Below are 22,591 nucleotides of genomic sequence, written 5' to 3' on the forward strand. Positions count from 1 at the left end.
GGTAATATTCTATTGATATTTTCCAGGAAATAAAGTAGCTCATTTAGAGGGAAAAAAGGGACAAAACTGTGCTAAATTAATTATGGAGTTTTTAATCTGCTATGAATTTGGAGTAAATTTTATTAGGAAGAATTGGAAGTACATGTTAACTTTTTCTTTTTGGAATTTTATTTATTTTTTTATACTGCAGGTTCTTATTAGGCATCAGTTTTATACACATCAGTGTATACATGTCAATCCCAATCTCCCAATTCATCACACCACCACCACCCCTGCCACTTTCCCCCTTGGTGTCCATACATTTGTTCTCTGCATCTGTGTCTCAACTTCTGCCCTGCAAACCGGTTCATCTGTACCATTTTTCTAGATTCCACATATATGCGTTAACATACGATATTTGTTTTTCTCTTTCTGACTTACTTCACTGGGTATGACAGTCTCTAGATCCATCCACATCTCTACAAATGACCCAGTTTCGTTTCTTTATGGCTGAGTAATATTCCATTGTATATATGTACCACATCTTCTTTATCCATTCGTCTATCCATGAGCATTTAGGTTGCTTCCATGTCCTGGCTATTGTAAATAGTGCTGCAGTGAACATTGGGGTACATGTGTCTTTTTGAATTATGGTTTTCTCAGGGTATATGCCCAGTAGTGGGATTGCTGGGTCATATGGTAATTCTATTTTTAGTTTTGTAAGGAACCTCCATACTGTTCTCCATAGTAGCTGTATCAATTTACATTCCCACCAACAGTGCAAGAGGGTTCCCTTTCCTCCACACCCTCTCCAGCATTTGTTGCTTGCAGATTTTCTGATGATGCCCATTCTAACTGGTGTGAGGCGATACCTCATTGTAGTTTTGATTTGCATTTCTCTAATAATTAGTGATGTTGAGCAGCTTTTCAGGTGCTTCTTGGCCATCTGTATGTCTTCTTTGGAGAAATGTCTATTTAGGTCTTCTGCCCATTTTTGGATTGGATTGTTTGTTTTTTTTAATATTGAGCTGCATGAGCTGTTTATATATTTTGGAGATTAACCCTTCTTCCGTTGATTCATTTGCAATTATTTTCTCCCATTCTGAGGGTTGTCTTTTCGTCTTGTCTATGGTTTCCTTTGCTGTGCAAAAGCTTTTAAGTTTCATTAGGTCCCATTTGTTTATTTTTGTTTTTATTTCCATTACTCTAGGAGGTGGATCAAAAAAGATCTTGCTCTGATTTATGTCAAAGAGTGTGCTTCCTATGTTTTCCTCTAGGAGGTTTATAGTGTCCGGTCTTACATTTAGGTCTCTAATCCATTTTGAGTTTATTTTTGTGTATGGTGTTAAGAGAGTGTTCCTTTTTTTTTTTTTTTTTTTTTTTTTACATCTTTATTGGAGTATAATTGCTTTACAATGGTGTGTTAGTTTCTGCTTTATAACAAAGTGAATCAGTTATACATATACATATGTTCCCATATCTCTTCCCTCTTGCGTCTCCCTCCCTCCCACCTTCCCCATCCCACACCTCTAGGTGGTCACAAAGCACCAATCTCATCTCCCTGTGCTATGCAGCTGCTTCCCACTAGCTATCTATTTTACGTTTGGTAGTGTATACATGTCCATGCCACTCTCTCACTTTGTCACAGCTTACCCTTCCCCCTCCCCATATCCTCAAGTCCATTCTCTAGTAGGTCTGTATCTTTATTCCTGTCTTACCCCTAGGTTCTTCATGACATTTTTTTTCTTAAATTCCATATATATGTGTCAGCATACGGTATTTGTCCTTCTCTTTCTGACTTACTTCACTCTGTATGACAGACTCTACGTCCATCCACCTCATACCAAATAGCTCAATTTCGTTTCTTTTTATGGCTGAGTAATATTCCATTGTATATATGTGCCACATCTTCTTTATCCATTCATCTGATGATGGACACTTAGGTTGTTTCCATCTCCTGGCTATTGTAAATAGAGCTGCAGTGAACATTTTGGTACATGAGTCTTTTTGAATTATGGTTTTCTCAGGGTATATGCCCAGTAGTGGGATTGCTGGGTCATATGGCAGTTCTATTTGTAGTTTTTTAAGGAACCTCCACACTGTTCTCCATAGTGGCTGTATCAATCTACATTCCCACCAGCAGTGCAAGAGTGTTCCCTTTTCTCCAACCCTCTCCAGCATTTATTGTTTGTAGATTTTCTGATGATGGCCGTTCTGACCGGTGTGAGATAATTTCATGCTTTTACATGTAGCTGTCCAGTTCTCCCAGCACCACTTATTGAAGAGACTGTCTTTTCTCCGTTGTATATCCTTGCCTCCTTTGTCATAGATTAATTGACCATAGGTGCGTGGGTTTACCTCTGGGCTTTCTATCTTGTTCCATTGATCTATATTTCTGTTTTTGTGCCAGTACCATATTATCTTGATTACTGTAGCTTCATAGTTTAGTCTGAAGACCGGGAGCCTGATTCCTTCAGCTCCGTTTTTTGCCCTCAAGACCGCTTTGGCTGTTCGGGGTCTTTTGTATCTCCATAGAAATCTTAAGATTTTTTGTTCTAGTTCTGTAAAAAATGCAATTTGTAATGTGATAGGGATTGCGTTGAATCTGTAGATTGCTTTGGGTAGTATAGTCATTTTCACAATATTGATTCATCCAATCCAACAACATTGTATCTCTACATCTGTTTGTTTCATCTTTAATTTCTTTCATCAGTTTTCTTCATACAGGCCTTTTGTCTCCCTAGGTAGGTTTATTCCTGGGTATTCTATTCTTTTTTGTTGCAGTGGTAAATGGGAGTGTTTCCTTCATTTCTCTTTCAGATTTTTTATCATTAGTCTATAAGAATGCATTAATTTTGTATCCTGCAAATTTACCAAATTCATTGATTAGCTCTAGTAGTTTTCTGGTGGCATCTTTAGAACTCTCTATGTATAGTATCATGTCATCTGCAAACAGTGACAGTTTTACTTCTTCTTTTCCAATTTGTATTGCTTTTATTTCTTTTTCTTCTCTGATTACCATGGCTAGGACTTCCAAAACTATGTTGAATAATAGTGGTGAGAGTGGACATCCTTGTCTTGTTCCTGATCTTAGAGGCAATGCTTTCAGTTTTTCACCATTGAGAATGATGTTTGCTGTGGGTCTGTCATACATGGCCTTTATTATGTTGAGGTAGGTTCCCTCTATGCCCACTTTCTGGAGAGTTTTTATCATAAATGGGTGTTGAATTTTGTCAAAAGCTTTTTCTGCATCTATTGAGATGATCATATGGGTTTTATTCTTCGATTTGTTAATATGGTTTATCACATTGATTGATTTACGTATATTGAAGAATCCTTGCATCCCTGGGATAAATCCCACTTGATCATGGTGTATGATCCTTTTAATGTGTTGTTGGATTCTGTTTGCTAGTATTTTGTTGAGGATTTTTGCATCTATATTCATCAGTGATATTGGTCTGTAATTTTCCTTTTTTCTACTATCTTTGTCTGGTTTTGGTATCAGGGTGATGGTGGCCTCATAGAATGAGTTTGGGAGTGCTCCTCCCTCTGCTATATTTTGGAAGAGTTTGAGAAGGATGGGTGTTAGCTCTTCTCTAAATGTTTGATAGAATTCACCTGTGAAGCCATCTGGTCCTGGAGTTTTGTTTGTTGGAAGATTTTTTTTTTTTTTTTTTTTTTTTTTTTCTTTTTTTGCGGTATGCGGGCCTCTCACTGTTGTGGCCTCTCCCGTTGCGGAGCACAGGCTCCGGATGCGCAGGCCCAGCGGCCATGGCTCACGGGCCCAGCCGCTCCGCGGCATATGGGATCCTCCCAGACCGGGGCACGAACCCGTATCCCCTGCATCGGCAGGCGGACTCTTAACCACTGCGCCACCAGGGAGGCCCTGTTGGAAGATTTTTAATCACAGTTACAATTTCATTACTTGTGATTGGTCTGTTCTTATTTTCTATTTCTTCCTGGTTCAGCCTTGGAAGGTTATACCTTTCTAAGAATTTGTCCATTTCTTCCAGGTTGTCCATTTTATTGGCCTAGGGTTGCTTGTAGTAGTCTCTGAGGATGCTTTGTATTTCTGTGGTGTCTGTTTTTACTTCTCCTTTTTCATTTCTAATTTTATTGACTTGAGTCCTCTCCCTCTTTTTCTTGATGAACCTGGCTAATGGTTTATCAATTTTGTTTATCTTCTCAAAGAACCAGCTTTTAGTTTTATTGATCTTTGCTATAGTTTGCTTTGCTTCTATTTCATTTATTTCTGCTCTGATCTTTATGATTTCTTTCCTTCTGCTAACTTTGGGTTTTGTTTGTTCTTCTTTCTCTAATTCCTTTAGGTGTAAGGTTAGATTGTTTATTTGATATTTTTCTTGTTTCTTGAGGTAGGCTTGTATAGCTCTAAACTTCCCTCTTAGAAGTGCTTTTGCTGCATCCCATAGGTTTTGGATCATCATTTTTTCATTGTCATTTGGTCTAGGTATTTTTTGATTTCCTCTCTGATTTCTTCAGTGATCTCTTGGTTATTTAGTAACATATTGTTTAGTCTCCATGTGTTTGTGTTTTTTACATTCTTTTCCCTGTAATTCACTTCTAACCTCATAGCATTGTGGTCAGAAAAGATGCTTGATATGATTTCAATTTTCTTAAATTTACTATGTCTTGATTTGTGACCCAAGATATGATCTATCCTGGAAAATGTTCTGTGCGCACTTGAGAAGAATGTGTAATCTGCTGTTTCTGGATGGACTATTCTATAAATATCAATTAAATCTATCTGGTCTATTGTGTCATCTAAAGCTTGTGTTTCCTTATTAATTTTCTGTTTGGATGATCAGTCCATTGGTGTAAGTGAGGTGTTAATATCCCACACTATTATTGTGTTACTGTCGATGTCCTCTTTTATAGCTGTTAGCAGTTGCCTTATGTGTTGAGGTGCTCCTATGTTGGGTGCATATATATTTATAATTGTTATATCTTCTTCTTGGATTGATCCCTTGATCATTATGTAGTGTCCTTCCTTGTGTCTTGTAACATTCTTTATTTTAAAGTCTATTTTATCTGATATGAGTATTGCTTCTCCAGCTTTCTTTTGATTTCCATTTGCATGGAATATCTTTTTCCATCCCCTCACTTTCAGTCTGTATGTGTCCCTAGGTCTGAAGTGGGTCTCTTGTAGACAGCATATATATGGATCTTGTTTTTGGATCCATTCAACAAGCCTGTGTCTTTTGGTTGGAGCATTTCATCCATTCACCTTTAAGGTAATTATTGATATTTATGTTCCTATTACCATTTTCTTAATTGTTTTGGGTTTGTTTTTGTAGGTCCTTTTCTTGTATTTCCCACTTACAGAAGTTCCTTTAGCAACTGTTGTACAGCTGGTATGGTGGTGCTGAATTTTCTTAGCTTTTGCTTGTTTGTAAAGCTTTTGATTTCTCCATCATATATGAATGAGATCCTTACTGGGTAGAATAATGTTGTTTGTAGGTTCTTCCCTTTCATCACTTTAAATATGTCATGCCACTCCCTTCTGGCTTGTAGTTTCTGCTGAGAAATCAGCTGTTAACCTTATGGAAGTTCCCTTGTATGTTACTTGTTGTTTTTCCCATGCTGCTTTCAATAATTTTTCTTTGTCTTTAATTTTTGCTAATTTGATTACTATGTGTCTTGGCATGCTTCTCCTCGGCTTTATCCTGTATGGGACTCTCTGCGCTACCTGGTCTTGGGTGGCTGTTTCCTTTCCTGTGTTAGGGAAGTTTTCAACTATAATCTCTTCAAATATTTTCTTAGGCCCTTTGTCTCTCTCTTCTCCTTCTGGGACCCCTATAATGTGATTGTTGGTGTGTTTAATGTTGTCCCAGAGGTCTCTTAGGCTGTCTTCATTTCTTTTCATTCTTTTTTCTTTATTCTGTTCCACAGCAGTGAATTCCACCATTCTGTCTTCCAGGTCACTTATCCGTTCTTCTGCCTCAGTTATTCTGCTATTGATTCCTTCTACTGTAGTTTTCATTTCAGTTATTGTATTGTTCATCTCTGTTTGGTTGTTCTTTAATTCTTCTAGGTCTTTGTTAAACATTTCTTGCATCTTCTCGATCTTTGCCTCCATTCTTTTTCCAAGGTCCTGGATCATCTTCACTATCATTATTCTGAATTCTTTTTCTGGAAGGTTGCCTATCTGCACTTCATTTAGTTGTTTTTCTGGGGTTTTATCTTGTTCCTTCATCTGGTACATAGCCCTCTGCCTTTTCATCTTGTCTATCTTTCTGTGAATGTGGTTTTTGTTCCACTGGCTGCAGGATTGTAGTTCTTCTTGCTTCTGCTGTCTGCCCTCTGGTGGACGTGGCTATCTAAGAGGCTTGTGCATGTTTCCTGATGGGAGGGACTAGTGGTGGGTAGAGCTGGCTGTTGCTCTGAGGAAGAGCTCAGTAAAACTTTAATCAGCTTGTCTGCTGATGGGTGGGGCTGAGTTCCCTCCCTCTTGGTTGTTTGGCCTGAGCAGACCCAACACTGGAGCCTACCTGGGCTCTTTGGTGGGACTAATGGTGGACCTTGGGAGGGCTCACGCCAAGGAGTACTTCCCAGAACTTCTGCTGCCAGTGTCCTTGTCCTCACGGTGAGACACAGCCAACCCCCGCCTCTGCAGGAGACCCTCCCACACTAGCAGGTAGGTCTGATTCAGTCTTCTACGGGGTCACTGCTCTTTCCCCTGGGTCCTGATGGGCACACTACTTTGTGTGTGCCCTCCAAGAATGGAATCTCTGTTTCCCCCAGTCCTGTCGAAGTCCTGCAATCAAATCCCACTAGCCTTCAAAGTCTGATTCTCTAGGAATTCCTCCTCCCGTTGCCAGACCCCCAGGTTGGGAAGCCTGACATGGGGCTCAGGACCTTCACTCCAGTGGGTGGAATTCTGTGGTATAAGTGTTCTCTGGTTTGTGAGTCACCCACCCAGCAGTTATGGGATTTGATTTTATTGTGATTGTGCCCCCTTCTACCATCTCATTGTGGCCTCTCCTTTGTCTTTGGATGTGGGGTATCTTTTTTGGTGAGTTCAGTGTCTTCCTGTTGATACATTAACTGATACTGTCAGGATAAATTGCATGTTTTAAAGATGAGTGATCCTTGTACTTTGTGTAGGGCCTTTCACTTTTGTACAAGGTTTGAAACTGTGCCTGGTTTATGGTGACTGACTAAAATTACCTCTTGCTCTGTGGTGGCTTATATAGTAGTTTCCATCTCAATCACACGTTTTGTCTGATGATAAATTCTGAGTCCATTTGTCAGACCAGCCAGCTCCTGAAGGTGCAGGGAAAATGGGGATGGACCTGCAGAAGCCACTATCCTCTGTGGAAAGGTCTGCATAATTTCCCTTTAGAGATTGAACAGACAAACTAATTTAGAGTTTAGTAACACATTCTTTGTTGATAAATTTATTCAGCAGAAATCTAGGCTATCTGTTCTAGGGGACTTAATGCAGCTTAAATAGCCACCAGAGGAAGCTCTCACTTGTATATATAAGACTTGCACTTTAAATTTTGATTTGCCCTCATATGGAGCAACCTTCTGATTCATCATGTTGATCATGTCCATTGCCTGTTTTCTTTTTACTCCCTCTTCCTGATCACCTATAGGCTTGCTATACAACTCTTCAAGTGGTGGCTTTATGGAATCAATACTACAGTGGGTTATTGCCAGCCCTTATGAAACAGGAGTACTACTGACTTTTCCTACTTAAGAGCCAAAACTGGGGGCTAGTTTTAGATACAATTAAATTTCAGATCACCTTCAAACAGTAGTATAAATTTCTTAATGTCCTAAAATGTTTGACAGTACTGAAAAAAAACCCCACAAAACACACCACATAATCTCTTCTTAGTTCTTGAAGATGCTCTCTTTTCTAAAGCACCAGGAAAATTACTCATTTTCATTTTCAGGTTCTAATTTTTTTTTCTCATTGTTTTAGGAAATTTGGGGCTCAAGGATCACGACTTACGGGAGCAGGATGGGGAGGCTGCACAGTATCGATAGTACCTGCTGACAAGCTGTCCAGCTTCCTAGCAAATGTGCACGAAGCTTATTACCAGAGGAGCAATCAAAGCTTAGTGCCTGAGAAGCAGAGCTTGTTTGCTACCAAACCTGGAGGTGGAGCTTTGGTTTTCCTTGAGGCCTAAACAATGTAAAAAATCTCCAAGAAACTATTTAGAGCATTTAGGAACTGTCAGGACTTCTATGCCACAGCAAATTAATCCTCTTTCTGTTTTGTATTATGATGAACGGTTGCTATTATCAAGATGTATTTCGAAAGAAATGGTTGAAAGCTCCCTATGCTTCATAATGATTATTTTTCCATCTTAAAATATGTTTTCTACCAATAAGAGCCAAAATTATGCTTGGACAGATCTCTTAAGATAATTTACTGGATGTATTGATTTCAAGATTTTTAAAAACAAATGGTAAAAGACCGTACTTGAATTAAACATACATTCTTAAATACAGTTTATTTCTGGTTTCTCTTGGCATTCTTCTTCCTCAAGGTTGAAGTCTTCTGTTGTTGATGATGATGATGATAGTGATGCCAGAAGTTTTCTCTCAGTTCGGGCTTCAGAACGCTATTAAAATAATACGTTATTAAGGATTCACAGATTTTCCTGGATACTGTATACTTGAAAGTGAGATTCCCCCAGTTATCAAGATGAGGAAGATCACTTAAAAGATTTTTTTTTCAAAAGATGGATTTAGGAAGAAAATCCCAGGCTCATTTCATTTTTTTTAACCATGTGATATCATATAAACAATCACTTTCAATTCTTTTGGCCCTGAGCTTTCCCTGTCATAATAGGGAAACTTAGATAAAAGACACTTCAAGTTTTTATCTCTATTCACATTGACATAGAGAATTATCTGGATGTTAATTCAGATAATTCAATTTGTTCATGGAATTTACTTTCTTCCCACTCTATCCTACCTTTTCTCAAATGCCTCTCTAATCCAGGAGGCATGTTTACTATTCTAGGAAAATCCATCTGTGACTTGCGTCTTCGTTGTGTGTCTAGCAAAGCTTGTTTGTATATGTGGACCAATGTAGGGCAGGTGTGAGGCATGAGGGTGAAAGTATGAAAAGGCTGAGCGTGGGTTCTGGGATTGGGTAGGGGTATTGGTGGGTGCCTGTATATGTTTATCAAAATGGGCAGAAAGTTTGGCCATGTGGTGATGGTAAATGAGTGGCTCTCTCTCACGGATAGACTACAGGAAGGCTTTCCTGAATTATATGAAGATTTAGACCGAAAAGCATTTTGTGACACAGTCAGATAATTGGGAGACCAGCAGTCATATGGCATGAACCAGAAGTTTATCACAATTTTCTATTATTCTATGATTGAGTTGCACATTAATGAGCAAAAAGACTGGACATCATCATCTTGAATCTCAGTTTCAGAGAAGCTGAGGCAAAGCTGGTTGTTACATTTCTCGAAGGACAGCAGTCATATAAAGTACTAGGAAATCCATTATTCTATTCTAAAATAAAGTTCTGGTGCATTTTCATTCTTAGCAGAAAGGTAAGTACTTGAGAAAGCTTAAGTCAAATTTGTTAATTTTGAATTTTAAAAATTGATTTAAAATGATAATCCTTTGCTTTTTAAAACCTTTCCATTTTCCACAGAAGATCTGTGGTCGATATAATTCTTTGAAGATGCCTGGATTACTGTAAAAAAAAATGGCACTTGCCTTTAAATTTTTCACCATGAGATACCTTCTTTACAAAATAGGTAAGTAAAAATTTCTAGTGCACGCTCTGCTTTGGAGGACATAGTTGTTCTAAGCCAGAATCTACTCCCATATTTGTCTTGTTGTCTGGCTTGAAGAAAAGAACTATTTTCCAATGAAACCATCACCAAGTGTTATTCTAGAAATTATGAGAGATATTGAACTTGCCTGGAAAGGATGGGGCTAGGGCCACTGGAAAAAAGCTTCATGTAGAAGATGCAATTTGAGCAGGGCCTTAAAGGATGAATAGAATTTGAAAGCTGGGGAGTAGGAATGGCAGATAAGCAAAGTATATGATTATGGGTAAACATGATATGTTGGGAAGACTCAGTGGGAGTGAAGGGTTTGCCTTGGGATATAATGGAGAATAAGATTGGCTATACTGGCTGGAGCCAGCTTTTGAAGAGCTCCAAGTCCAGCATTTAGACCAGGGATTGCAAACCAGCAGACCATAGGCCTCGTCTGGTCTGCAGATTTATTTAGTTTGGCCTCTAGGGGTATTTAAAAACTTGAGTCCTAAACAGGAATTTTACAGAAGAATCTGGATTACAAATGGTGGAAGATCTGATAACACTTTGGCCTCTATTCCTGCAGAGCCACAATGAACTAGAGGTGAGGAAGTAGTTGCTTTGTTTCGCTGAGGCACAGACTCTCCAGTGTGCTATGGTGTCCATAGCTCCTATAGTTTCTCTAAGACTCAGGCCATTTACTATTTACCAGCTGAGGTCACTTGCCCTTTACCAGTACACTTGCACAGTTTTCTTATACTAAATAAATATTACTCTGTACCCATGTCTCTAGCAGTAGCAGTTAAGAGAGACCATGAAAAAATGGGAGAAATAATTTTTTTGTGGAATAAAGAATAGTACTATTTATTTAATATTAAACACACAATATTTGTTTAATATTAAACACCCAACAATATTACCACTTTCCATTACCTTTCTGGCTCATAGGAATTTGGTTAGATTATTTGACCCCTGTTTTTGACATCACATCAGTAGCCAATGAGGATTGCTCTAGATTTTTGCATGGAAGCCTGACATGCTGAAAATGAAAAGCTCTCTCTTATTCCTTACCTCAGATTGTCCAACCTTCAGATTTATTGTACACTATTTTCTACATGTTCTTTCTTGTTGGAAGGGAGGAAGGACCTTTAGATTTAATACGACTGCCTGTAAGTTAAGGTGGAGCAGAAGGGAAGGGGACAAAGAAAACTGGAAAGATGGGACCATGTCCTTCCTTTTCTTTCTTTCTTACACTTGAGTACTGTTTAAACCTTATCATTTCTTACATTTCTGTTAATCGAGGGCAAGAATCATTCATCTAACACAGTAGTTGGAATCCAATATATTTTTGTTGAATTATTAATGGGAAATAAAATATGACTTCAAATACCAATAATTTTCTATTAGATTGAAATTCTGCATTTGGAGGTTTTCAGTTGCATAAAATGCTTCTGGTGAGAAGCAAGGGATGGGGATGAGTGAGCATGAGGTTGTCACTAATACATGAGAGAGAGATTACCCTAAATGTGCAAGTGGATGATTAAATAACAAGAATGTATTCCATCCTGACACTGTAACTTGGATGTGAAACCATACATTGCTTATTAAATATTTTCGAGTCTATATAAGAGAAGCTAGAGAGAGAATTCTCAATTATTTTCAGAAAAAAACTTACCAGTTTTTGTAGGAAATTCTCAAAATCATTCTTAACTTCGTAAGGTTTCTTGGTAGCCTTTGCTTGGAGCCTAATCATGAAAGAAAGAAAATTGGTAACCAAACTAACTGTTTTCATACTGACACCAACTAAGAGCCACGATTTATGAAGAGTTTAATATGCTGGGCATTTGCCACCACTTTACATATATTAATTCAGTTACTCTGACAACAATCTTAGGAAGTAGATACTACTAATATCCTATGTTATAGATGAGGAAAGAGGCTCAGATAGGTTAACTAACCTGTCCACAGTCATACAGCTAGCAAGTAATAGAGAATTTGAACCCAAGCAGTGTGATTTGCGCCCTCTATTCTAACCACTGTGTGACACTGCATCCCAGCAGTGAAGCATCCTCTTCAGTGAGATGGTTCACACAGTAAGTATTCCCTCAACTAATTCCACTCACTGGGCTCCAGTGCAGATTTTAAGATGAGTCACTGGGGAGGGAAGAGTAAAAGGGACTGGCCTGGAAAATATCTGGGGGAGAGAGAGAAAGAGAGATGGAAAAGGATAAAGGGTGAGGGGGGTGCTTACTAGACTGTAAGCTCATCAAGGGTGGGGATCCAGGAATCTATCATGATTTCTGTCACCACGTACTCATTCAAGAAATATTTTTAAGGAGTTGAATAGTTGAATTGAGGAGGCAGCAGGAAACTTTCCAGAGATCTACGGATAAAGACAGAAGCGGAGGTAGGCCAGGCAAAGAACGGTAGGAACTTAGGACAAGGGAGAGACAGCAAGAGAAACACAGATGAGAGAAAGAAAAATGAAAAATGGTATAAGGCTATTGATTTCACTGGCGATTTTCAAGTGAAACATTTGAAAGTATTCTGTGAAATCTGTAGGAAGTGAAATTTTCTAAAAATTCCAAATACACTTTGCTGAAGCATGAACTTTGGATTAGCTAAACCCCTATAAGGCCTGCTCTAGGTTTCTCTATCATTTAGCCTAGGGGTCCCCTGAGGGCACCCAGTAGGGCTACCTCTGAGGGGCCTCTTGCGTTAGTGTTCTCTGACTAACAAATACTCCCTTACTCTTTCTCTACTTTATCTCTGCCAATTTTATCTCCTCAACCTAGGTTTTCTCCTCACTTCTTACTACCCTTTTGGACTATTCTTCCCTGCTTTTCTAAAATCTGGCTCTGAGTCTTTTCCTCATAGTCCTATTTAAATATCCCTGGTGCCCTTTTTTCAGTACACACTCTTAGAATCTTCTTGACTTCAAGTCATCCTGAGACTGGTTCATCTCACTTTGTTAAAATCAATCCATCTTCCAACCCACTTTTATTTTTTTAGAGTAACTATTTTTTTATTGTATCATGTTTTTAAACATCTTTATTGGAGTATAATTGCTTTACAATGGTGTGTTAATTTCTGCTGTATAACAAAGTGAATCAGCTATACATATACATATATCCCCATATCTCCTCCCTCTTGCGTGTCACGCCTCTAGGTGGTCACAAAGCACCGAGCTGATCTCCCTGTGCTATGCAGCTGCTTCCCACTAGCTATCTATTTTACATTTTCCAACCCACTTTAATTTACAGTTCCCTCTTTTTTTTTTTTTTTTTTTTTTTGCGGTACACGGGCCTCTCACTATTGTGGCCTCTCCTGTTGCGGAGCACAGGCTCCTGACGTGCAGGCTCAGTGGCCATGGCTCACGGGCCTAGCCGCTCCGTGGCATGTGGGATCTTCCCAGACCGGGGCACGAACCCGTGTCCCCTGCATCGGCAGGCGGGCTCTCAACCACTGCGCCACCAGGGAAGCCCTCTTCTTTTTTTTTTTTTTTTTTTTTTTGCGGTATGCGGGCCTCTCACTGTTGCGGCCTCCCCCGTTGCGGAGCACAGGCTCCGGACGCGCAGGCCCAGAGGCCATGGCTCACGGGCCGGCACATGGGATCCTCCCAGACCGGGGCACGAACCCGCATCCCCTGCATCGGCAGGCGGACTCTCAACCACTTGCGCCACCAGGGAGGCCCTCTTCTTTTGTTTTTAATAACAGCTTTGTTGATATGTTACATAACCTAAAATCCACTCTTTCAAAGTATACAATTCAGTAGGTTTTAGTATATTCACAAAGTTTTGCAAGCATCACCACTACCCAATCTCCCATCTTTCTATATTTCCTTTCCATGACTATCTTTTTTTTGAAGATTACAGATAGAAACTTGGACACTGTGCCTATAAATTTAACAGGCACGTGGGAGTTATATACCCAAATGAGTATTTTCCCCTTCACTTTCTCCAGTAATATGCCATCGCATAAAACATATTTGAGTGCTTCTTCTTGTGAGTTGCTCTGAAAACCAGTCTGCATCCTTTTGCATATCTTGAGTGGTGAGAAATCCTGTTCTCTATAGATTTGATTTTTGGGAACTGGTTAAAGTCATCTGGAGTCAGATCTTAGGTTGTGAAGGGGAAAGCTGGGTGATAAAATTTTTAGTGAAAAATGAAGTAAGATTTTAACATAATGAGTTGAATTTCCTATGTGACTGGGAGACTAGCTTTATAAGTTCCAAAATAGCAATTAGAATTATGGCAGCATGACTGGCACAAAATTGTGGTTTCCCACAGGGGTTTATTTGAAGGGCTGTACTCATCTGACATTTATTCTTGCCTATGTGGATGCACTGGAAGTGTTGGGTTAGTCCCAACACTTTATGGTTTTCTTTTTTTACACTGTAATAAAATAAACAAAGATGCCCAACTTTCCTTGTTTCAGTGGGGTACAATGTTTGTATGTATAGGGGAAGCAGCAGGGGCAGAAAGGGACAAAGAACTAGCCTGAGACCAGCTAAATAGGTTGTTTTTCTAATTTACATCTTCCCGTGGTTATGAGTCTATATTTAAAAGGCCCTCAGCTTAAGTCCTATGTCTGGTAGAGTAAAAGGAGATGATGATAATGTTTAGCAATTAATTAAATTAGAGTAAGTGATTATGTGGATAAAAAAGTTCATGTTACTCTTGATGAACTACGGAGTAGAAAACTTATGCAGATATTCCAGTTAATGAATTTTTACATATTAAACCTATTGTGGTTTATGTAACACATTTGTTCAATTAAAATGTTTTTAAGCACTACGAGTTGAATAAGAAACAAACCTATGAAGTTCCTTGTCAACTCTTTCCTGTTGCTGTCTTAGGAGTTTTATTTCTTCATTAATTATGTGCTTTTCTCTATAAAGTCAAAGTTTGGAGTTAAATTTTAAAATAAAGCAGGCAATTCTCATTGAGAAAGAATAAATCAACAATTTGCCGCCTTCCACATATCAGTAAAGGTCCATTACAAAACAGTTCTTCAGCATCCCCTCCCAATGCACCACGTGGTACGAGGAATCCCCCAGCACACTGCCCCTTATAAACATGTGCCAAAGGCATCACCCATGTCAGCTGAGTACAGCCTGGACTCCACCTTGCTGTTCCCACATGGGCCCTCTTACAAGGTGCCCATCCCTGTTCTTCCCACTGAAAATAGGAAATCTAAGGGCTCTGTGTGTGTGTCTGTGTGTGTGCATGTGCATGTGTGTATGTCAGTGGGAGGGTAATGGGCCCCCAGGGAAAGTAGAGGCTCAGACTTCTGTCCTGCCTGCTGGGTAGGACAAGGCTGGCTGCTCTTCTGTCTACCTCTCTTTGATGTGTTTCCGGAACAGCATCAGGTACCCAAAGGATAGGATGCCCATCCTTTCTCCCCTTTAAGGCAATAAGACAGCTAGGCAGTGACCTTGATATCACAGACAGAAGAATTGGACCCTGCCAATTTGTCCTCATAAAAATCGATGGGCATCCTCATTAAGCCATTTCTCACTTCCTGGCACATAAGAATACCATAACTGGCCAAGAGTAATCATTTTAGTTAAGCACAAAAAACTTAAAATGTTTCCCCAAGAAAACGTTTCCGAAAAGAACTCCTTGCCTTGCTGTCCTCCATATCACCCCTGCTGCCACCCCAGCTACAAGGAACTCCTTCTATTACAGACAACCTTTCTGTTCTTCTTCCAGGGCTTATCTTTGTAAATGAACAATACTCCAGTCTCTCTTCCTGGGAACTCTCTCCTGGTCTCTCCACGTTGGGGTGTATCCCCCCATCCATCCAGACCACAGGAAAGCTTCCTTCCTTTTTTCAATCCCTGACATGTGCCATGTCTCCATGGTTACAACATACATCCTTTGACACCTACCTGAAAAGAATCTCCGAGTCTATAAGATGCTCAGAGGCAACTCTCCTAATGGGTAAAATAAGAAGCTTAGCTGTAGATAATTTCTATGATTGCTTACAGCTCTAAAGGATTCTATGATTTTATATTTATCAATAGTATGGAGTCAACTTACATTCTAAAATCCTTTTGGTTGTTTGCAAATTGTCTTTTTGCCTCCTTTAGAATATCACAATAAGTTGGAGCAGGTGGTGTGATAGGCTTATGGTTAAGGAAAGATTTTCAACTAGGAAAACTTGGGAGAGGTTAACTTGGGAGAGTATCCTTCACAGGGGGACTCAGGGAGCCATCTTGCCTGGGCGTCCCAGTCATGAAGGGTCTCAAGTATAAACAAGAATATTATGTCTGGCGTTGCACTGAAAGGACCAAAAGGAGACAATACCCATCAGACTACTTTAAACTTATATCCCATTATCTGGACCACACGATCCATAGAGCACAAGGACTTAGTAGTTTCATAAATCCCGTAATTACTATTTTCATGTTTTTTTGGTGTGCTTTACAGGAAGCGATTTGTTAAATGTAAAACTAAAAATGTACATTTTGTAACTCTGTTTAGACATTTCTTCATTTCTACATATACTGAGAACTTCAAAGTCTCTTGACTTCTGAGAGGCTCTGGAGGTGACTGGCAGCATATGTTGGCTGCCTCAGTTAGCCCGACCTCTGCTAACTGCATGGAAAAGGATGATAGGCAGAAGGTAAAAATGTTCTGCTAATGTGGCTGGGGCTCTTCTACTGTCTGTTTCTGGTACAGCCTGTGGCTCTGTCCCTAACGCTGGTCTTAACCCATGTCTGTGTCTGGAAAGCAGACGCTTCCTCTGAAGTGGCAACTGATAAATGACACAAGGAGGCAGCTCTCATCTTGTGTTAAGACCTTAGCCTCACTGGTAAACTAGGAGCTCTTAAACCTCTGCAGTCACCAAGATGTAGGGAATGAGTCTGTCCTCCCATGGTCCCACCCTCCAACCTGAACCACACTTCAGTATTACCTCCATCTTTTTCTGAATGCAATTTGCTCATTTAAAGCACATTTATGCTCCCTTCAAGAATGTCCTTGATGCTCATTTTAATCTTAATTATCTGGTATAAGAATGTTAGGAAAAGCTCAGTGGATCTGGTCCCTGGGACAAGACCACATAAGCACTTAACCTTATAACCTTAATTTCCTGAGTATTATATCTCAGTTGAGATAACCAGAAGGAAAAACATGAATGGCTCCACAACAAAGATTCTCACAATAAACTTGAATAAAATTTATGTCTTTCCTATGACACTCTAAACTACTCAGAAAATATCTTCAATCACTTATAATTTGAATGTTAAGGTCTTAGAATCAAGGAAAAGAATATTTGTTTTCTGTACACTCCAGATGACTTTCTCAGCAATGCCAGGGTGATAAATTCTCTCTGCCAGCCATTGAACCTGTTTAAGAAGGTTCCTTAACAGCATCACTAAGTTGCTGGGAAGCAGTGTTGATAGCAGACCATACTCCATCCTACTAAGCACAGAGTTTGCGAGGGTCTGGATGATTATGTTATCCTGAATAGGATAGGAATTCTCTGAAACACATTTTACAGAGAAGTCCGCTGCTCTTTATGATGCATTCCAAGTTTACTTTAACCCCTTCATCATAGCTAGGTTTTAGAGTATGGTTTTCCTTAAAGAAGGAGATAAGCCTGGAGGGGGATCAAGATGGCGGAGGGGAGAATGTGGAGCTCACCTTCCCCCATAAACACATCAAAAATACATCCACATGTGGAACATTTCTCACAGGAAACCAGCTGGAGACTGGCAGAAGATCTCCTATATAACCAAAGCTGCAAGAAAGATCTCCACATAACTGAGTAGGAAGGAAAAAAAGGAATCAGGACAGGACTGGTGTCCCTGGGAGGGATCTATAAAGGAGAAAAGGTGTACATGGGCAGACCCTGGGGAGCCCCCTTGCCTGCTGGGAAATCTGCTGGGACACATAGAGGGGCTGGAGAAGCCCAGACTCTACTTGTGAGGAGTGCGTGTGTGCTGGCTTGCTGACAATCAGGACAGAGAGAGATTGGCAGCTGGCTTGCCACACCTCCCAATATCAGGCATGCATTGGGCAGGGCTACAAATATGTGCAATGGCTAAGCACTGAATCTCTGGCAGACAGACCCTGGGAGAGGACTCTACCTAGCTTAGTGGAGATAGCTCAGAGGGCCTGGGGTATAGTCCGGGCCAGACTGCAGAGCTCTTTGTCACTGCTTGCATGGCAGGGGTGGGTCCAGCTGTGGTGGATTTTGTCAGCGCCTGCAAAGGGTGATGCCACAGAGATGCTCAGGGGGTGCTGAGTCTCAGATGGAGAGCCCCTGGGTAGGAGTATGCAGTGGTTGGTTTCCCAAAGGGAGTTCACTGGCTCTGCCCACCCCACACCACAACTTGGAGCAGCATCTGGCACGGACAGGTCCTGGGAGAGGTCTGGAACAGAGGCAGCCTAGTTCTCAGGCAGCAGCACAACCACCTTGGTTCCTGAAGCCACAAAGTCCCAGCCCCCAGCACCAGCCCATTCCACACCACAGCCTAGCACTAGGCCTGGGATAAACATAACAGGAAAAGAGATGTGGCATTTGGCTGCTTCTAGACAGAACTGCAGATGTCTGCATGGGTAGTGCATAGATTCGCTGTGACGACACGGGCCTCAATTGCTTCAGCAGTCACCTCCTGTGGAGCAGGTCACGCACTCAAGGTCAAAGGAGCCTGAGTGAACCTGACCCTCGGAGCTTTTACACTGACAACTGGGGAGCAGACACCACCGCTGACAGGGCTGTAACAGCCACAGAGCAAGGAGGAGGCCCCACCCAGAGCATAGGCTCTGGACACCTCACCAGTTACTCCCCTATCAAGGGGATAACAACCAGCAAACTCTGAGGAAAGATGTGGCTGGTACCCATATTGAAACCAGCCCTCGCACCAGAATATTGGATTCACAGTCTACACAGGGATGCTTCCAAATAAAAATACCCCTTCAAGACCACAGTAGATAACTATTTCTCCTAAATTCATAGAGACAGAGAAAGTTAAGTAAAATGAAAAAGCAGAGAAACTACTCCAAATTAAAATAAAGGAAATCCCCTGAAAGAACAAATAATGAAACAGAGCTCACCAGTCTACTATACCCTGAGTTCAAAAAGGAGGTAATAGGGCCTCCCTGGTGGCGCAGTGGTTAAGAGTCCGCCTGCCGATGCAGGGGATACGGGTTCGTGCCCCGGTCTGGGAGGATCCCATATGCCACGGAGCAGCTGGGCCCGTGAGCCATGGCCGCTGGGCCTGCGCATCCGGAGCCTGTGCTCCGCAACGGGAGAGGCCACAACAGTGAGAGGCCCGCATACCGCAAAAAGAAAAAAAAAAAAAAAAAAAGGAGGTAATAAAAATGCTAAAGGAATTAAAAGATTGATAGAAATGCAGATCACTGTAGTAACAAACTAGAAAATATCAAATCAAAATTAGACAACTCAGTGAGATAAAATCAAATCTAGAAGCAATGAATAGACTAAATAACACAGAAGAATGAATATGTGATCTGGAGGACATACTAATGGAAATCACCCAATCAGAAAAGCAGACAGAAAGACAAATGAATAAAATGAAAGCAGCATACAAAATTTATAGGATAATATAAAGCATGCCAAACTATGCATAAGCTGGGTTCCAGAAGGAAAAGAGAGAGAAAAGGGGATTGAAAGTGTATTTGGAGAAATTATTGCTGAAAACTTCCCAAACCTAAAGAAGGAAACAGATATCCAAGTGCAAGAAGCACAGAGGATCCCAAACAAGATGAACTCAGACAGATCCACACCAACACATATCATAATTAAAAAGGCAAAACTTAAAGAGAGGATTCTAAAAGCAAGAGAAAACAAAGAGTCAGTTACATGAGAACCTCCATAAGGCTATCAGCTGATTTCTCTGCAGAAATTTTGCAGGTCAGAAGGGAGTGGCATGATATATTCAAAGTCCTGAAAGGGAAAACCTGCAACTCTACCCAGCAAGATTATCATCTAGAATAGAAGGAGAGAGAAAGAATTTCTCAGACAAGCGAAACCCAAAAGAATTCAGCAATACTAAACCTATCCTAGAAGATATATTGAAGGGTCTTCTCTAAACAGAAAAGAAACAAGAATCTATAGGAAAGGGACAGTCACAATAGAAAAGGCAAATATATAAAAGGATTGAAGATCACTTAAGCCAGTACACAGATTAAAAAACAATCAAAAATTTTTTGTGAAAGTGATTATAACTACAATTAGCAGCAAAAGGATAAGATATAAAATAGGACATCAAAATCAAAGAATGTGGGGGAGTGAACTATAAAAATGTGGATTGTTTAGAGTGTGTTTAAGCTTGTATGACTATCAGTTTAAAGCAAATAGATATAGTTAGGGGTCAACATACTTGAAAACCAGGGTAACCACAGATCAAGGACATACCATAGGTTCACAAATACCAAAAAGAAAGGAACTCAAGCATAATACAAAAGAACCATCAAAGCACAAAAGAAAAAACAAAAAGAAGAAACAAAGAACTACAATATTGACAGGAAAACACAGTTTAAAATGGCAATAAGTACATACCTATCAATAATTACTTTAAATGTCAATGGAACAAATGCTCTGATCAAAAGACACAGAGCAGCAGATTGGATAAGAAAACAAGAACCTACAATATGTCACTTACAAGAGACTCACTTCAAGGCGAAAGACACACACAGACTGAAAGTAAGAAGATGGAAAAAGATATTTCATGCAAATGGAAATGACAAGAAAGCAGGGGTAGCAATACTCATATCAGACAAAATAGACTTTAAAACAAAGTCCAAAAGGAGGGACAAAGAAGTACATTATATTATGAAAAAGGGACCAATACAAGAAGAGGATATTACACCTGTTAATGTGCATGCACCCAATATAGGAACACTGAAAGATATAAAACAAATACTAACAGACATAGAGGGAGAACTTGACAGGAATACAATAGTAGGAGTCTTTAAAACCCTACTGACATCAATGGACAGATATTCTAGACAGAAAACCAATAAGGCAACAGAGGTCCTAAATGATACAATAGACAAGGTGGACTTATTTGATATCTACAGGATCCTACATCCAAAACACCCAGAATACACATTCTTTCCAAGTGTGCATGGAACATTCTCTAGGATAGACCACATATTAGGTCACAAAACAAGCCTCAACAAATTTAAGAGGCTAGAAATTATTTCAAATATCTTTTCTAACCACAATGGTATGAAACTAGAAATCAACCACAAAAAGAAAAATGGGAAGAGAACACATGGAGACTAAACAAGATGCTATAACAAACCAATGGGTCAATAATGAAATCAGAAAATACTTCAAGACAATTGACAATGAAAACACAACTTTACAAAAACTATGGGATGCAGCAAAGCAGTTCTAAAAGGGAAGTTCATAGTAATACAGGCCTTCCTCAAGGAACAAGAAAAATCTCAGACAACCTAACCTACCACTTAAAAAATCAGAAAAGAGAAGAACAAAACTCAAAGTCAGCAAAAGGAAGGAAATAATAAAGATCAGAGAGAAAATAAACTAAGTAGAGAAAAGAATAGCAATTGAAAGCATCAATGAAACCAAGAGCTGTTTTTTTGAAAAGAGAAACAAAATCGACAAACCTCTAGCCAGGCTCACCAAGAAGAAAAGAAAGAGGACCCAAATAAACAAAAGAAGAAATGAAAGTGGAGAAATAATAATGGATACTGTAGAAGTACAAAAAATCATAAAAGAATACTATGAAAATTTATATGCCAATAAATTGGAAACCTAGAAATGGACAAGTTTTTAGAAACAGCCTGCCAAAGCTGAGTCAAGAAGAAACAGATGATTTGAGCAGACTGATCACTAGATGTAAAATAGAATCTGCAATAATAATTAAAAAAAACTCCCTGCAAACAAAAATCCAGAACCAGATGGCTTCACTGGGGAATTCTACCAAACATACAAAGAACTTATACCTATCCTTCTCAAACTATTCAAAAAAAAAAAAAAAAAAAAACTGAAGAGGAAGGAACACTCTCAAATTCATTCTGTGAAGCCATCACCCTGATACCAAAACCAAACAAAGACACTACCAGAAAAGAAAGTTACAGGCCAATATCTTTGATGAATATAGATGCAAAAATCCTCAACAAAATATTAGCAAACTGAACCCAACAATACAAAAAAAGACCTACATCATGATGAAGTTGGATTTATCCCAGGGTCATAAGGATGGTTCAACATACACAAATAAATCAATGTGATATACCACATTAAGAAAGGGAGAGGCAAAAAACATGTGATAATCTCAAGAGACACAGAAAAAGCATTTGACCAAAGTCAACATCCATTCATGATAAAAACTCTCACCAAAATGGGTATAGAGGGAACATATCTCAACATAATAAAGTCATTTACGACAAACCCACAGCCAACCTAATACTCAATGGTGAAAAGCTGAAGGCCTTCCTGCTAAATTCAGGAACAAGATAAGGATGCCCACCCTCTCCACTGCTATTCAACATCATATTGGAAGCTGTAGCCACAGCAATCAAGTAAGAAAAAGAAATAAAAGGTATCCAAATTGGAAGGGAAGAGGTAAAACTGTCACCATTTGCAGATGACAAGATACTCTATATAGAGAAACCTAAAGTCTCCACACAAAAAGTATTAGATCTAATACATGAATTCAGCAAGGTAGCAGAACACAAGATAAATATACAGAAATCTGTTGCATTTTTTTACACTGCAATGAAGTATCAGAAAGAGAAAGTTAAAAAATTTTCCATTTAAAATTGTGTCCAAAAAAAGTAAATAGGAATAAGCTTAACCAAGGAGGTGAAAGAACTATTTGCTAAAAACTATAAAACAGTAAC

General features: G+C 39.6%; 2 protein-coding genes across 9 annotated transcripts in view; one reads left to right on the forward strand and one right to left on the reverse strand.

The window, feature by feature from the left end:
- The window catches only part of GALK2 (galactokinase 2), a 142,911-nt gene extending 134,471 nt beyond the window's left edge, over positions 1-8,440 (forward strand). For all 4 annotated transcript variants that reach the window (XM_060096803.1, XM_060096806.1, XM_060096805.1 and 1 more), the window contains one exon: positions 7,931-8,440. In XM_060096803.1, coding sequence (XP_059952786.1) covers positions 7,931-8,138 — 208 coding nt within the window. In that variant the 3' untranslated portion in view covers positions 8,139-8,440. The remainder of the gene's footprint in view (positions 1-7,930) is intronic.
- The window catches only part of FAM227B (family with sequence similarity 227 member B), a 248,255-nt gene continuing 234,038 nt past the window's right edge, over positions 8,375-22,591 (reverse strand). For all 5 annotated transcript variants that reach the window (XM_060096808.1, XM_060096811.1, XM_060096810.1 and 2 more), the window contains 2 exons: positions 11,416-11,485; positions 8,375-8,576 (listed from right to left, as the gene is read on the reverse strand). In XM_060096808.1, the coding sequence (XP_059952791.1) occupies positions 11,447-11,485 (39 nt within the window). In that variant the 3' untranslated portion in view covers positions 8,375-8,576; positions 11,416-11,446. The remainder of the gene's footprint in view (positions 8,577-11,415; positions 11,486-22,591) is intronic.

The sequence above is a fragment of the Mesoplodon densirostris genome, chromosome 4, assembly GCF_025265405.1.
Source record: "Mesoplodon densirostris isolate mMesDen1 chromosome 4, mMesDen1 primary haplotype, whole genome shotgun sequence".
Taxonomy (NCBI): domain Eukaryota; kingdom Metazoa; phylum Chordata; class Mammalia; order Artiodactyla; family Ziphiidae; genus Mesoplodon; species Mesoplodon densirostris.